This window comes from Myodes glareolus, chromosome 7, assembly GCF_982192425.1.
Source record: "Myodes glareolus chromosome 7, mMyoGla1.1, whole genome shotgun sequence".
Taxonomy (NCBI): domain Eukaryota; kingdom Metazoa; phylum Chordata; class Mammalia; order Rodentia; family Cricetidae; genus Myodes; species Myodes glareolus.
In genome coordinates, this window is record NC_142032.1 from 57,283,288 (window position 1) to 57,301,087 (window position 17,800).

Here is a 17,800-nt window from a genome sequence, read left to right on the forward strand (position 1 = left end):
TTGTCTTCCCACATTCCTACTTCACTGCACTGTTTCCCAATTTGGAAAGCAAGCATGCTCAGTCAAGGGACTGCTGAGATCACCGTCTCAGCTCTGCGCCTGGGTTGCTCTGGAAACTTGGTATTTTGCACGGTAGTGAATCAGTGCGGTCAATGACAAAGAGAACCTCTGCCTCCTTTTCCTGTGCCTTGCCAAAGTCAATGGAATGGTACCCACCAGGCGTGCTGAACTGCTCAGAGGATTCGAGTTTCCTACTCAGGCTAAGCACAATTCATGGGAAGATCTTGGCTGTGCTGTCACAGCTAGTGCTGGAACTGAATCACGGAAGAGGTGTCTCCCTTCTTCCAGCTGAGACTGATTCTTCTGGTTCCTGCTGTAGGTCTCATACCTTTCAACCCTCATGGCCCTCACTTCTGGTGACCATTTAAACACGCTTGATCATCTACCAGATTAAATTAAAAGCAGGAATTTTTTTTTTTTTTTTTGAGACAGGGTTTCTCTCCTCTGTAGCTTTGGTGCCTGTCCTGGAACTAGCTCTTGTAAACCAGGCTGGTCTCGAACTCACAGAGATCCGCCCACCTCTGTCTCCCGAGTGCTGAAATTAAAGGCATGTGCTACCACTGCCCAGTCCAAGCACAAAATCTTGACACCCTGTACAGGTTGTTATCATCTCGCCCTCCTCCTTCCTTTTGTTGGCATGGAATCCACAGCCTGTGCTGGCTTGGCTAGTATTACACCCTGAGATACACACGGGCTTCTTGAGTCATCTGCCCCATCATCTTCTTCCTCGCCTCAAAGGTTATGACTTAGTCTGTGCCAGGTACTGCGCTAGGATCTTGGAGGACCCTCTGGGAGGGATCACAGACAGTAATAGAAGGATTGCTCAGTTATAACCACCAAGTACAATCAGTGTCACGAACGGAAACTTCAGAGGTTGTAAGAGAGTTTAACAGAGAGCAGTAACCTGCTGAAAGAGAGGACGAAAGGAGATTGGCTCAGGACACGTCACCTGAGTTTGGAAACTGGTTTTGAGAAGCACCGACAAGTTGGAGAATGGGGAGCAGTGATAGCAGTTGCTAACATAAGTTGGAGACTATTTCTTGCAGTTTACACCCTACTTCTCCCCTTTCTTTCTTGCTTGCTTGCTTGCTTTCTTGCTTTCTTTCTTCTTTCTCCCAGAGTCTCATTGCGTAGCCATGGCCAGCCTAGAACTAACTAGCTTACTATGTAGACCAAGCTGCTCCCCACCCCCGACTTGCTATGATTCTCCTGCTTCTGATTTCTGAATACAAGCCTATCTTATTTAATTTTTTAAAAGGCGTTTTTTATTTTATATGTAAAAGCGTTTCCCCTACATGTACATATTTGTGCCTAGTGCCCACAGAGGCCAGAAAGTGTTGGATCTCCTGGAACTGGAGTTACAGATGGTTCTGAATTGCCAGGTAGGAACTGGGAACCAAATCGTTGTCCCCTGCAAAAGCAACAGGTGCTCTTAAACCCTGAGCCATCACCCTTATTTAACTCCTTTAGGAACACGGAGAGATAAACATTAAGCCCATTTCACAGATAAGAAAGTAGAGACATTGCTAGAACACCTTACCTAAGATCACTGAGATAGGAAGAGATAGAGCTGAGGTTTTAACAGAGATATCTATAGCATATAAAGAATTTTTTAATTTTTTAGCTTTAGTGCCCTGGAGATTAATGAATCAAGGAAGTCAAATGGGTGCCTTTGTTTTTCAAAAAGGCTAGCTGGTGTGTGGGGAGGTGGTGGAAAGGGTGTCTATGTGGAAGAGAAGCCAGTAGGGACATTGCACTGGGACTGGGGAGAGAGAAGATGGTAGCCAGAACTCAGGTGGTGGCAGTGGAAACACAAGTGCATAGCTGGGAAATCTGGTAAGATGTGGACAGAAATGAATTTCACATAGCTCTGTTGGAGAGGAAACGGGCTTGTGAAGAATTTAATGAGGAGGAAGGATGGCCAGGTTTAAAAGAGGGGAGACTATTGTTTTGGAACCTTGGGTTGAAAGTATCTTTGAGTCAAGTGGAGATATTGGTTAGTAGTTACTCACGAGTTGGAGTCACCTGCCTTTAGGAAGCCCATTTGAAAGACATCAGTGTAGAGATGGAAGGTGAGAGATGCTTTGAAGTGATTGATTTAATGCACACGTGGTCACACACATTTTCACATGGTCTTCCTCACCCAAACCTGGTCACACTGCATATCAGAAAGTAGAGCCTCCCTCCTTCCACTCACTCAGTCCATCCTCTTTCCTCCCTAACATCCCATATCGAATTCACTTCAATCTCCTTGTGTTTCTTCCCTGTGTGTGGAGGCCAGGAGTTGATAGTGGGCTCCCTCCGCATTCATTTTTATCTCCATGTGCTCCTTGCATGTGTGTGTGTGTGTGTGTGTGTGTGTGTGTAGGCCAGAAGTTAAACAGTGGGTTCCCTTTTTTTTTTTTTTTTTTTTTCGAGACAGGGTTTCTTTGTAGCTTTGGAGCCTGTCCTGGAACTAGCTCTTGTAGATCAGGCTGGCCTCGAACTCACAGAGATCCGCCTGCCTCTGCCTCCCGAGTGCTAGGATTAAAAGCGTGTGCCACCACTGCCTGGCGAGTTCCCTCTTTTATGACTTTCCACTGTACATTTTGAGAAAATATATTCTTGAACCTGGCTTCTCAGTTTTGGTTGAGCTGGGGATCTTCCTGTCTCTGCAATACCCCAGTTCTGGGGTTACAGGCACTTTGCCACCACGCCTGGCATTTACACAGCTGCTGGGAATCTGAACTCAGCATTTTACCCCCTGATCTCCCCAATCCCTGCAGTTGACCTAATGCAGCCCAGATATAGGCTTACTCCTCCAGGATGCTGACAAACGGTCACCAGTGATCCTATTCCTATTCCCGGTGCTGCTCACTGGCCTCTTGGCGTGAGGACAACGCTTCTCTTGGCTTGTGGTTTCCATGCTCTCCTGTGTGTCTTGTTGTTGTTTTTGTTTTTTCGCTTGTTTCTAATGGTGGTGTTGTTTTGTATAGGCTTGTCTTTATTCCATGTCTCCAATCTGTGTTCCATCATTTAAGCAGCAGAAAGAACTTTATATATGGACTGCTGTCTGCATAGGTTCGCTACCAAGATACCTGAATCTTAGTTAAGTTCTTAGTTTTTTTTGTTTTTGTTTGTTTGTTTGTTTGTTTGTTTTTAGACAAGGTTTCTCAGTAACTATGGAGCCAGTCCTGGAACTCACTCTGTAGACCAGACTGGCCTCGAACTCATAGAGATTCCACCTGCCTCTGCCTCCCAAGTGCGATTAAAGGCGTGCACCACCACTGCCCATCAAATTATTAGTTTTTGTGATCTCTCTCTTTCTCCTCTTGCCTCCCTCACTTCTTCCTCCTTCTCCCCACCCCCATTGCCTTGTGAACATCTGTGCAAACACAGGTATTTGTGTATGCATGTGTTCTGCGTAGGTATGTGTCTATAGGCCAGGGGACAAACTTTAGGGCCATTCATCAAGTGGCACCCACATTTGTTTGTCTGTGTTCACCACTCCAGCAGCTGTGGGACCTGGGAGAAAGGAGCTGATAAAGAAGGGGAACCAAAATCGCATGCAATTCAGAATGTTAGACAATATATATTCTGAAGGTTATTGGGAGTCACGTGAGTAAAGTGTACAATCACAAGGTCAAGTTGCATGTGGTGAGCAAGCTGCATGAGGGAAAAGCATGTTTTCCCATGGAAGTATGGCCAGCCAGCTGTGATGGATAATCTCAGGTAAACATGCTCCTATCTGCTACACCTGAGGGGCACAAAACACATTTTAAAAATAATTCTGTGCTTTTTTGTTTGGTTGGTTTTGGTTTTTTGAGACAGGGTTTCTCTGTGTAGCTTTGACTGTCCTGGAATTCTCTCTGTAAACCAAGCTGGCCTCAAACTCAGAAATCCACTTGCCTCTGCCTCCCGAGTGCTGGGATTAAAGACGTGCGCCACCATCGTATGCCATCAAGTCCATGCTTTGAAAAACTGAGGTCACAAAACTCTTGTCTTATTTCCTTAGAGTCTTCTTACAAGCCCTCAGAGTTCTCACAGATTCCATTCCTGGACTGTGTTCCAACAGTTTGTTTTGAGACAGAATCTCTCACTGGCCTGGAACTCACCAAGTAGGCTAGGCTAGCCTGTCAGAGAGCCCCCAGGGATCTATCTGCCTGTCTTTACCTTCCCCAGTGCTGGGATTATAAGAAGATACCATACCAGCATGATAAGATCTATCTTTCTATCTATCTATCTATCTATCTATCTATCTATCTATCTATCTATCTATTATCTGCCTGCTTACTTTTTTTTGTTTTGTCTTGGTTTTTGGTTTTTCGAAACAGGGTTTCTCTGTAGCTTTGGAGCCTGTCCTGGAACTAGCTCTTGTAGTACAGGTTGATCTTGAACTCACAGAGATCTGCCTGCCTCTGCCTCTTGAGTATTGGGATTAAAGGCGTGCACCACCACCGCCCGACTCTACTTACTTATTTTTAATAAACGTTCTGGGATTGAACTCAGAACTCAGGTTCTTCTGCTTGCAAAGCAAGCACTTTACTGGCTGAGCTATCTCTTCATCTTTGGCTTTTAAACTCTTAACTAGTCCTTTTAGAAGCTATACCAAGAGATTAGGTGCATTCCTATAGCTCCAGCTACGCAGGAGGCTGAGACAGGAGAATTGCTGGAGCCTAGAAGTTTGTCTCAAATCAACTCTATAGCAGGATACTATTCTTAAGACGCTTGGCTCTTCAACTGAAGAGCCAGGTGCTTGAGAGGGATTTTAAGGTTTCCTCCAGAAACTTCCTCTAAATATCAAGAGACAGACAGATCCGGTAAACCTAAAGTTCAGAGATTATGCCATCATCTGTTGGATTGCAAAAGACGTGTGGATTTTCACATAGGAAATAAAATTTCTGGGATTGGAGCAGCATTGAAAAGGCTGAGGACATGAGAACAAGAGTGTTCTGACTCCCTTGGCACAGCCCAGCAGTAGTGGACAGAACCGGCCTGGACTCTGCTGCACTCCTGCGACTCAGAGAAGAAAGGTTCTCAATACACCTTCTGTCAGTAGCGGGAAGCTGCCTCAGAGTCTTAGTAGCAGGGTCCACATAGACACATGCAGGCAGACAATCTGGTGTAACCCTCCCTATGGACCATGCCCTGCTCCTCCATTTTATCCCCCAAATCCAGATTTCCTGGGTTCCTTGATATTTGGAGGAAATTCTGAAAAGTTCCTTGGTACCCATCCCCTCAGAGGTCTATATGGGTATGTGGGGGAACGATAGAACCTAAAAGCCGGGATGCTTGTGGGGCTGGTGTGGAGTAAGGGCCGAGAAACCCAGAGAGAAAGCATGTGAATGGGCCAAGCCAGGCTCCAGATGAAAGTTCAGCAGTCCTGGGGAGACATGCAGCGGCACTAGAAACCATCACTGTGCTCCAGCTAGACCAAGACCAGAGAAGCCGCCTGGGTGGGATCCCTGCTGCAGAGTCAGTGGTCTCGGCACATATGAGGGAAGCCACACTTTTATCAGGCAAGAAAGACAGAAAAGTGATACTCGGCCTTGATGCTCCTTCCCTGATGTTAGAGTGACATATGACCCCTCAGGTAGAAAACCACAGGAATGGCTGGTAAGAGGAGCCTAAGAGACAGAGTTTAAAGCTGAAGACTGATTGAGTTGTCTTGACTTGGTCAGGTTCATTCTTCTTCTGCCAGTCACAGAAACAGAGGCTGAGAAGAAAAGAAAACTTCATCCTTTCCCACGCCAGTCTTTGATTTGTGATTGTAAGTAAGACGGCTGCCCAAGGAAAGGTTAGAAAGGTGAGCTCCCAAGGGAGCGTGCACCTTCAGAAGACGGGCTTAATTAACCGTGGCTAGCACAGACCAGGACACCAGCCTGACAGCTTCGGGCATGATGTGCAAAGGATTGACACGTGTTTGAAAGCAAGTCTGTACATGAGACTGCAGGCAGCATGTTAGTCCGATGGGGCCTTTTCATGGGTGCGGGCAGTTGCTGTAGGGTACAGAGGACTGGAAAAGGGTTCCACTGTAAGCTTCCTTATACAGTGTCAGAAAGCTTGGGGTCCTAGGAACTCCAAGGGCTGTGTTCTGCTCTAAGTGATGCTTTGACTGCACACTGGTCTTGACTAAATGGAGGAAACTGGAACTGGAGGACACTGAGCCATCACCTCCATTTATCTCTGCCCCATTTGGATTTGAAACAGAGCTTACTTATTATGTTCCATCCCCGCCAAACTATTTTTAACTCCAAAACCTAAATGCCATTAAAAAACTGGGCTCATCTGAATGATCTTGACCCATCTAGGAGCAGGCTGGGAGCAACTATGATACCCAGTGACTTTTTACTAGTCACTAGTGAGCCATTTCTTTCTTCTAAAAAGCTCATACCATTAACCCCTGGGAGTACAAAGACCCTGGAAAAAGGTGTCCAACCTTTTCTCTCAACCGTACCCCAGAAATAAAATCTGACATTATCTATTTAATACTAGCAGCTGAAGGGAAGCTGTTGAGGGCTCATCAGCTAAGCTGTACTGGAAAATGCAAGACTATGTGCTGGAATATGTTGTTCTGAGAAATCTACGGTGCTCATATCCAAGAAGAGACAATTTTATGTATATCTTTGAAGCTGTAGACATTTAGGTCAGTTTTCAGTATCTTGGCCAATTTACTCTTAATGTGGTATACTTAGTCGTTCTGACTGTGACTAGCATTGGAAGCCTCCTCAGGGTAAAGACAATAGACTCTGGACTCTGGTCTTGTTTGAACACTGGTCTATCACAGTCTGATTGAGTGACCTTAGAAAGGTATGCAGCCTTTCTGAACCTGAATTTCCTCTTCTGGAAACGATTAGGGTGATTTCACAGAAGGAAGCTATGGGGAGAAATTAATCAGTACAGGTCAGCTATGAGGCACCGGCTGCCAGATAAGCACTCGGCAGTGTTTGCTGCGCCCATTATCATGATTTTGCATGTTTTCTATGTAGGCAAATTTTGCCAGAAGGAAAACATAATGCATGAAAATTTAGATTTGTATGAAAGTCAGATAGGGGAGATTTCTGCGTGAGACAAAGACTGTCCAGTCTGGCCTGGTGAATTCCAAGCCTGTGATTCCAGCCGCTTGGGGCGCTGAGTTGAAGATGACAAGTGCGGGGCCTGCCTAGAACCTGGGCACTGCAGGCGACTGAGACAGCACGTTGTTCAAAAGTAGGAAGTGATGTAGCTCAGTGATGGAGTGCTTGCTGAGCATGGAGAAACCCCGGGTTCAGTGCCCCACCCCTCTTTCCGTTGATGAGAGAACCGATAACAGGGTTTTAAAAAGCAGTCAACTTCCATGTATGTCTGAAATGATTTGATTCACACGAAACTGGTTTATACAATGTTTTAGGGATACAACATGTGTGCCAAGCTCAGGCCATCTATAATACAATCATTCAGGCCAGGTCTGAGCCACTATGACAGGTTAACAATAACCATCCCGAGTATTCCCCGGGGCCTTTTATATGGGGATTATATGGATTCTCTGTGGTTTCAAAGGACAGATTTGTGACTGCTGAGTGGAAGACATGGGACTGGGGAAACAGCGGGGAGAAGGTAGCTCTTGTGATGGAAAAGTTCATCCAAACCACTGCTTTTCAAAGTGGAAGGGTTTGTAATGGCAGACCCCAACAGGAGACATTCAAGTAAACGCTAGCTACCAACTTGAGCAGCGATGGCTTAACTATTGCACATAGTGGAAAGGGAAGTAAGGCACTCGTTCCCATTCTTAAGTACACTATGCAAACTGCTTGGATACCAGGAAAAGACAGAGGAAAGAGCCTGACTCTTCGGAGGTAGGGTGGGGGTGAAGGGAAGGAATGGGAACAAGCATTGCTTGTCTGACTGGGAAATGCTGGATTAAATGGCCTCTAAAATGTCTTGTAATTTAAAGATCCGAACTCTCAAATTATTTCATAGATGTTATTTTAACTATATCCCTTGGAGGATTTCCCTATTTCAGTTGTGGAGAACTAGGACTTAACGCCCAGAATGAGTGAGAAAATGTGAGGGATTAGACACCCAGACGTTCTTAGACGTTTGTTCCCACAGTCTCTTCAATTCGTGAAAATGGAAGTTGGAGATGAAGAAGACAGCCATTTGAAGCCAGAATGGGTAAAATCTAGTCGCCTTTAGAGCTGAGTCTCAGCTTCTGGCTGTGAGATGGGAGGCCTGAGCGCCTGGTAAGTGCTTTGGGATACCGTTCTCCAAGACTGACCGAGACTGAACTTTTGGCACTAACATCTGTTTAACGGGGCTCTTACAAGATGAATCTTTGTCCCAGTGAGCCTACTTGTCTTAAAATCCAGTTGATGGTCTGACCTTCAGATCAATAGGCTTACTTGGTCACACGTAACCAGGCTACTCAGCTGCTTCCATACTCTGGGCCACAAAGCCAACTTCCCATCTAGTGTGTATCAGTTGTCGGGACAAATCCAACTCTGGTTACAGAGAGGATAAAAAGTCAGTTATGGAGGGACGAATCATTTTGTAGAGTAGATTTTTTTGTAGGTTTATTTCTCCCCCAGCAAAGGAGAATGGATATGAAAAGGAAAGGAAAGAAATCTCCTGGCTGGCCCAGCACTTGATAACTGGCAGATGAGAAATCAGACTGAGAAGGTGACTCAGCCAGGAGACACAGGAAGCCACTTTGTACCAGAGCCAGTCCTTTTAAGAAGGAGAGGAAGAAAAGCATAGGGAATGGGGGCGCAGAGGAAAATACTTTTGTTACATAAACCTTGGTATTGCTCTTTGCCTGCAAGCCTTAGAACAGCAGCCGTGGCCATGAACTGGTGTGGAAGTCAGTTCTACGATGGTCTCTGGTGCTCCCTAACCTACCTGCCCTCTGTGAGAGATTCCTATCTGACCCCCGATGGGAAGTCAGTGGTGAGGCTGCCCCAGATTCTCTGCTCCAGGTGGAGAAGGCCTCAAGAAGGTGAAGGGATGAGCTAATCTGAGCGCATGGCCCCATTTGCCAGGATGTGATTAGTGGAGAGGCACCTGGGACATGCTCCATTTCAGGAAACCCGGTTATGGGAACTGGTGGGGGACAGACTTCTCTCAGGACCTGAGAGAAGCAGTTAACCCTTTCTCATTGTCTGTGTGGGAAACAGCCTCTTGTGATAGGTGCTTGTTTCCCAGGGGGAAAAGTCCTCAAATGAACCTGATTTGACAATAGTTTAATGGGGGAGGGGGTGTTCCCAGGGATATTTTCCATCTAAATTCCTAAGGTTGACTTCTTTCAGGGCATATGAATGACTGGAAGAACTGGAGACTAAGGTATACCCTAAGAAGTGTCTGGAATATGTATAGAGAACACATTGAAAGGAATGGGTAGCTTAACAGTCCCTGAAAAGTCTCTGTTTGCCCGGCAGCATTGCTTACGATGTTCTGGTTCCATTCAATCCCCCCATTTTTGACTTTTGGGGGCTTCAGAGTCAATCTGGGGCTCTTGGAGTATGGTTTTAAAACTGGCCAGACAGGGTTTTTTTTTTTTATTTTGTTTTTGTCTCAGAACAATCAATATCCAAAAAAGACATGAAAGGTGAGTACAGTTTCTGAGTGAGCAGAGGAATGGTAGCACAGCCAGCATGCCACACAGTCTAGACATCAGTGGGAATGGGTCTCTGGAAACACTTCAAGGAAGATACCAGATAACAAAGGTCGGGCTGAAAATACAGTTATCCACAAGGCTTCTTGGTCAACCCAGCGGACTAAGTGACCTTACCTTAGGCAGGCCATCTAATTTCTTTAGGCCTCATACATCTTAATCTATTGAAGGTAAGTGGTCACCTCAGCAATCCCTTCTGACTATAGCATTTGTTGGCCTGAGGAAGGAATCTGAGCAAACATGTTTTCATAATGTAGCATCCAACAGCGTATTACTTACAAGATCAAACAGACAGGTTGGAGATGCAGGCTGATGAGTAGGAAAAGTGAGCAGTGGTTTGTGGAAGAGGAGGGTATCGCCGCTGTGGTTCGTATAGAGGGCTTCACATTTTACAGTAACATCAATAATGGCACAGTACAGAACTCCCCGACAGACAGCCAGGTGGAAGATGGGGAGACGTACAGAAAGGACTTGAGGGATGCCTTCGTCTTAAGGCTCTGACATTTACAAACTGAGTGTTATATAACCTCTCCTCAGAGCCTCATTTCTACTGTTTACAATACCTGTTACACAGAAGGATTACTTTTAACAAGTGGAGCTAAAAAGTAGGGTGTGTAGAGCTGGGAGTCAGGTTCAGCAAATGTCAAGTCTGATTACAAGAAGAAACACTACGGGAGTCCTGAAGGTGGATCCTCAGAGCAAAGGCGCCCCCGACTTTGCCCAGACCAATGTGAGGGTACTCTCTCCCAGGCTGCTTTGTTAGGTATCTGCCTACACATGGGATAGTGTTGGGTGTTTCCTGTACCTTCATCCCTAAGGCGCATTCCAAGGAGGAGGCTGAGAGCCAAGACAACCGCCTCAGCTCAAGTGCTGTGCCATTAGCCATTGTTCCTCACTCTTCATCTCCACTGGTATTTTCAAGGCGGAGCGCTTCTGCTGAGACGACATTTTCAGTGAGAAATATTCTAAAAGAGATGTAAAAAGGAGGAAAAGACTCCAGTGGCTTCCCAAATGTCAGCTTTTTATTAATTCTGATGATTAAAATGAATACTCCAGCCGGGCGGTAGTGGTGCACACCTGTAATCCCAGCACTTGGAAGGCAGAGGCAATCAGATCTCTGTGAGTTCGAGACCAGCCTGGTCTACAAGAGCTAGTTCCAGGACAGTCAGGGCTGTTAAACGGAGAAACCCTGTCTCGAAAAACCAAAAAATAAAAACCACCTCTCCAGTTTGCCTCGCTGTGAGCACCCGAGATAGGGAAGGCAGGCAAGAGCCCTAGAACACGGCAAAGGGGTATGGTTCAGGTCCTAAGGGACATGGTCTTTGAAGTGGCACCAAGGCTGGTACTGGGTGGGCACTCTGCCAACTCCACAGCCTGTTCTGTGCAATCCCCGCTTCTGGAGTGGAAGAATTTCCTCCGAAGGAAAGCGGCCAACGCCCTGTTCCACCCTTCTCCTTGGGTAACTCGTTGCCAGGCAAGAATCTCTCATGCCAGTGTCTTCTTTTGGCAGCCCAAAGAACAATCTGTCAGATTCTCGGGAGCTGTGAGCCTACGTCCATCTCATGAAGCCCGCTCTGCAGCCTATAGGACTTCCTTCCAGCTGGGGACACTCAGAGCTGCTTGTCAGCCAGACGTTTTCTGAAGTCAAACTTGGGGATGGAAGGGTCGGTGGGGAGGGGGAAGTTCCCAGAATCTTCCTAGAATAGACTGAGGAGAGGTTTGGAGACAGGTTGCCGGATACAAGCCCCCCAGCTCTCAGCTCTGAATTTCAAAATAATTTCCTTAGTATATATCCCAAATTTTATGGCATGACATACACAATATGGGGTAAAAAGATCGTTCACCTAAAATTCAGACTTAATTAGCCACCCATATATCCCTCTGTTAGATGTGGGAGCAGAGTCTGGTCCCAGGCACCGCCCTCAGAACAGAAGGCGAAGCCGGCTGTGGTCTAGAACCAGCTTGGGAATCCTGCACCACGCAGCCGCAGCTTTCCAGGGACCGGCCCTGGAAAACGCCGCCGGCGGTCAAAGCGTTTTGAAAAGGGCCGAGGGCCGCGTCTTGGCGAGACCGTGGGAAAATCTCCTCAGGAGGAGTCATCGCCCGGCCTCTTCCCGGCTCGCCTCCAACCTTGGGAGCTGGGCCACCTGTCCTCCCACCCAGCCGCCTACTGGTGCGGGCGACCTCAGGCAGCTAGTCCACTGCGCAGGCGCGAGGGCTGGGGGCGGGGCGATCGCGCTGTAGGGCGGGAAGGAATCGGCTGGCGGCCGCCTGGACGGGCGCTCACGCCGGTCGAAGGAAGCTGAGGAAGAGGTTTTGAGCAGCCAGCAACCCTGAGCGCTGTGGCCGCTCTCCTTACAGAATGGAGAGAATGGCCTTGGCTGTCTGCGAGGTGATGCAGGGAAGTGACAGAAAGACACTTTTCCGAGAAGAGGGCATTGTGAGGAGACCTCAAAGTTTGGGCGGCGGGATCTGGCGTTTTCTGAGGTGCAGGAAAAAAGGCCGTGAATGCCTAGACAATTGTAAATCCCGCTTTCTTTGGGATTGTGGGAAGGGCGTCAGGCCCGAGGTATGGAGGTGCTGGACTATCCATCACCCTCGTGGGTCCTTTGTGAGGAACCAGTGTATTCCGGGCTTGCCTTCGTGCGCGCTAAAACCACCGTCTAAAGCTGAGAACGCGAAGGCCCAAGAACTATGTATGGTGTTTGCCAAACCTGAGATGATTCTGAGAGGGGAATTGGAATTCGGCCAACTTGATTCCCAGTGTTTTGTACCCATCTATGTGAGAAGGGGATCGAAAAGGCGGGAAGGAAGTGTGCAACCATTGAAGGGTGGACCAGGGAGTCAGAGGAGAGGCAAGGAGGCACCAAGCCACGTAAAAAACGGGAACATGAGGACAAGGTGTGACACGATCTCCCCCTCCCCCCGGCAACCACCGTGAGGTGCAGATCCTGGGCTGAATGACGAAAGGTTGAATCCAGGGGTTCGTGCTAGGTTCCCCTTATCAGTGGATTGAGAACTGTTTCGTTCTAGAAGATGGCCCAGTGCCCGTTAGCGGCATGTGTTCACTCCACTGCTGAACTTTGCAGCCATCTCCTAATGGGGCACTTAGCTTCAGACCTAAGGAACACTGCACAGGTGAACAGGGATAGAATCACAGGCGCTGAGGTGACTTAGAATATTTGTGGTCCTCGTGACTTCTTTGTCATCGTCAGAGGAAGCTGGGGGATTAGATTTTACAGATGACAGAACCCGGGATAGAACCCAGGGCTCTGACTCACCAGCCAGTATTCTTTTCCCAACTGCTATCTTTATACATAAAGACGCTGGAAAAATACGAACAGAGGGCGCACAGGAAATCAGAAGATGATGTGAAGGAAGCTGTTAGATTGTAGAAGTGCCTGGAAACTGCCTTCAGAACTCTGGTACAAATCAGGATCTTAGTTCCCAAACTTGCTTACTCAGAGCTCTTTGCCAAAAAAAAAAAAAAAAAAAAAGTGTTTGCTGAGAAATTTTAGAGTGCTCATCACCCTCACAAAGACCTGGAGTTTGATTTGCAGCACCCTAGTGGCAATGCTGCTTTCTTACTTCTGTGGGCAGCAAGCATGTGGAACACTTATGTGTATACAGACAAAACACTCATACACATAAAACTAAGTCTTTTCGGCCTGGTGTGGTGGCACATACCTTTAACCCCAGCATTTGGAAGGCAGAGACAGGAGCAGGTGGATCTCAGAGTTCAAGGCCACCCTGGTCTGCAAAGAAGGTTGTGAGGTAGGTGCTTTATGGGTGCTGGGAACTGAACTCTGTTCTTCTGCAGGAACAGCAAGAGCTCTTAATCTTAGAACCATTTCTCCAGCCCCTCTCCAGCATCCTTTTTTCTTTCTTTCTTTCTTTCTTTCTTTCTTTCTTTCTTTCTTTCTTCCTCCTTTTTTTAAACAGAGTTTCTCTGTAGCTTTGGAGCCTATCCTGGAACTAGCTCTTGAGGACCAGGCTGGCCTCGAACTCAGAGATCCACCTACCTCTGCCTCTGGAGTGCTGGGATTAAAGGCATGCACCACCACTGCCTGGTTTTCTCTCTCTCTCTTTTTTTTAAATCCAAGTCAGAGTTTCTCAGTGTCTGGAACTCACTCTGTAGACCAGGCTGGCCTCGAGCCCACAGAGATCTGCCTGCCTCTGCCTCCCAAGCTAGCTTTCCAACTATTTTTTGTGTTTAGATACAATACTATGCTGTGAACAAAAGCAAATCTGACATTTCATAAGCAGGAGTACAGTATTTTATAGTAGAGTTTTAACTGTGTCCTACAAATTTGTTAGGACCATGATCTTAAAGATTGTGTTTCATTTGAATCGTATTCTTTTCAGATTTTGAGGTATTTAATAATTCACTGGAAGTGTGAAGCAGGACTGCCAAAGGGAGCGTCGCTAGAAGGGCAGCTAACAGTTTCCATAGACGCGTTAAGTTCTAAGCAGGTGCCGAGTTCTCTCCGTTGTGCAGTGACTAGTAAGTAGAGGCAGAAATCGTTGACAATTGTTTTTGTCGCTACACATGTCATAGTTCGTGTAAAGTTTCCAATTTGTCACACTCTTTTCTAGTGTAGCTATAAAACCAGGATGATTTTTAACAAGTATTTGGTAATTAATTTGTAAGTGTTCGATATAGGAAAGATAAAAATTATTCTTATTGTGAGACTCTATAGCTAGCTTAAATTAAAATTGCTCAAAAACAATTTTACTTTTGACCTTGATTTTAAGCTATTCTTTCACAACAAAATTATATCAAATGTTACAGCTTTTTTCATGTATGGACTTTGGCAATTGCAAAAGAGGCAAAAATAAAGGAAAAGGAAATGAAATGACGAATGGTGTATGCTCTTATCAAGACACCCAGTTTCGGGCTGGAGAGATGGCTCAGTGGTTAAGAGCATTGCCTGCTCTTCCAAAGGTCCTGAGTTCAATTCCCGGCAACCACATGGTGGCTCACAACCATCTGTAATGAGGTCTGGTGCCCTCTTCTGGCCTGTAGACATACACACAGACAGAATAGTGTATACATAATAAATAAATAAATATTTTTTAAAAAAGACACCCAGTTTCATAGACATTTTGAACATAAAGGACTTCCTCAGTATGTCTGGCGTAGATGGCACTGCTTTGTTATTTCTGATCTTTATGTAGTTAGTTTGTAGTCTGTCAAGGAAAAAAAGATGGGGGCTGGAGAGATGGATCAGTGGTTAAGAGCACTGGCTGCTTTTCTAAAGGACCCAGGTTCAATTCCCGGTACCCACACGGCAGCTCACAACTGTCTGTAATTCCTGTTCCAGGGCCTCTCACATCCTCAGACATACATGCAGGCAAAAACACCAAAGAATATAAAAAATGGCTGGACGGTGGTGGTGCACACCTTTAATCCCAGCCTGGCATATTTAATGAGTCCCAGGTCAGGCTAGGTTGAGGGTGCAGATACCCAGAACTTATGTAGATGTTGGATGGGTGTGGTGAAATGCTTATAATTTGAGCCTTGGAAGGCACAGACGAGGGGCGCAAGGAGCAAACTGGTTAGTAAAACTAGCCATATATGAGCTCAGGGTTCTAAAGACTCTACCTCATAAAATATGGAAGAGCAATTGAAGATTCCTATCAGTCTTGGTCCTTCCCATGCATGCTCACACATGCAAACACTCAAGTACCACATACACATGAAAAGAAGGCGGGGGGGGGGGGGGGAAGCTGGGCGGTGGTGGCACACGCCTTTTATCCCAGCACTTGGGAGGTGGAGACAGGCAGATCTCCTGTGAGATCCACACAGCGAGTTCCAGGACAGGCTCCAAAGCTACAGAGAAATCTGTCTCAAAAAATCAAAAAGAAGTGGGGAGGCGGGAGGGGAAGAAGGGGACAAATAAGGTAAAGAAATAATTAAGGAAGAAACACAATATCAGCGTCTAGTCTTCACATGAATGCATGCACACAACTTCTTTCACATACACCCAGACAGTACACACACACACACACACACACACACACACACACACACACCAAGAGAGTTATGAGATAGCCCAACCCCCTGACTTTTTTCTCCTAAAGGCTAATACTTTTAGCCACATTAACTGATTATTTTAATATTACCTATTTCTAAACATATTTACATTATAGTATATTTTTCATTTAAAAAGATTTATTTTTTGATTTTTTTTTCAAGACAGGGTCTCCTGAGTGCTGGGATTAAAGGTGTGTGCCACCACCACCCAGCCCTTTTAGGTTTATTTTTAATTGTATATGTGTTTCTGTGTATATGTCTGTGCATGTGAATACCATTGACTAAGGAGGCTAGAGGTGTGGGATCCCTCTGGACCTGGAATTATGGAAGTTGTGAGCTGCCCAGTGGGGAACTGAACCCTAGTTCTTTTTAAGAGAACTAATTGCTGTCAGCTGCCAAGCCATCTCTCTAGCCCCTTTAGAAGTTTTAAAGGCATTGTTATTATTGACTTTTAAAGAAAGAGTCTCATGTGACCCAGGTTGGCCTCTGACTCAAGATGTAGGCAAGTATGACTCTACTTCTTTCCTCTACTTCCAGAGGAATGCTGGAATTACAGGTGTGTGCTACCACACCTGGCTTCTGTGCCGCTGGGGATCCACACAGGGCTTTGTTCACACGAGAGTAGGCACTCTACTCCCCGAGGGACAACTCCAATCTCTTGGTTTGGTTTTCTGAGATAGGGTCTCACCGTAAGCCATGCTGGCCTGGGACTCATAGTAGTCCTCTCGCCTTAGTCTCCGAGTGGTAGGATTACAGTATAAGCCACCATGATGGCCTCTAACCAGCTCTAGTTTTGATACCTTCTGTTTTTAGTATATAGAGCTATTTATTTTGGGGGTTTTTCTGAGTGTCTTTTGCTTCTGAATCCCAATATCTTTATTTCTTGGCTCACTGTTTTGGTGGCTCTTAGACTGTAGTTGCTCCCTGACAAAGCATGTTGGGAAGATAAATTTCTTGAGACGTTGTATTTCTGAAAATGTCTTCACTCCACACCTAATTGGTAGTTTGTCAGAGAATAGGATTCTAAGTCAGAATTAATTTTTCTTCAGAATTTCAATGATGTTGCAATGTTGCTTCATAACTCTTCTGTTGATATTGAGACTTCTGGTCTTTATGATTATTCTGTATATGACCTATTTTTCTTTTTCTCCATGTAAGCTTATATAATACTTTATCTTTGTATTTTTATATTTAATAGATACATTTTGTAATTTCAGTGACTTAACATATGGGATGTTTGTTTTTAACTTTATTTTACCACCAGATGAGTGTAGATGTACAGGGATTTATTTGCTTTAAAGTAGAATCCATGGACTGGCGAGATGGCTCAGTGATTAAGAATACTGACTGCTCTTCCAGAGGACTCGGGTTCAATTCCCAGCACCTACATGGCAGCTCGCAGCTATCTGTAACTCCAGTTCCAGAGAACCTGACATCATTATACCAATGCGCATAAAACAAAGTTAAATAAAGTTTTTTTTTAGAAAAAATAAAGTAGAATCCACAATATTTCAGCCTTGTGGCTTCATGTCCCCTAGGCCTCTAATAACTATCCCTTCAGCTAAGGATGGAGAAAGGGAACAAGGCTTATAACTCAAACGTTTTTAAGACAAGTCTAGGAAATGACATGAATTCTCTTCCCATTCTTTTGACCTGGACTTAGTTTTGTCATAATTGCTCTGCACTTTCAAAGGAGCCTATAAAATGTGTCTAATTGTGCTCAGTGAGAAGAGAGTGATCAGCAGTTGCCAATCTTTGTTCTTCTGAAAATTCACAGTACTACGCCTGCTGTGGGGTCAGTTTTCCTCAATCATGCCTGTGCTCAGCCTTTTCCATGTAACTCATGTCCTTTGGGTGTGGGATTTTTGTTTTGTTTTTTTGAGGCAGGGTTTCTCTGTAGCTTTGGAGCCTGTCCTGGAATTAGCTCTTGTAGACCAGGCTAGCCTCTAACTCACAGAGATCTGTAGGTAGAACCTGTTCGTTCATTCCCAGAATGACCAAACTTAGACCCACAATAATTACACAGAAACTGTATTATTTGCAATGGTTGGCCAATAGCTTAAGCATATTTCTAG

The 17,800-nt window shown here is 45.7% G+C and overlaps 1 protein-coding gene across 2 annotated transcripts in view; it reads left to right on the forward strand.

The window, feature by feature from the left end:
* Window positions 1-11,948: 11,948 nt before the first annotated feature.
* The window catches only part of Top6bl (TOP6B like initiator of meiotic double strand breaks), an 87,546-nt gene continuing 81,694 nt past the window's right edge, over window positions 11,949-17,800 (forward strand). For both annotated transcript variants that reach the window (XM_048458527.3, XM_085693492.2), the window contains exons 1-2: window positions 11,949-12,080; window positions 14,054-14,192. In XM_048458527.3, the coding sequence (XP_048314484.3) occupies window positions 12,051-12,080; window positions 14,054-14,192 (169 nt within the window). In that variant the 5' untranslated portion in view covers window positions 11,949-12,050. The remainder of the gene's footprint in view (window positions 12,081-14,053; window positions 14,193-17,800) is intronic.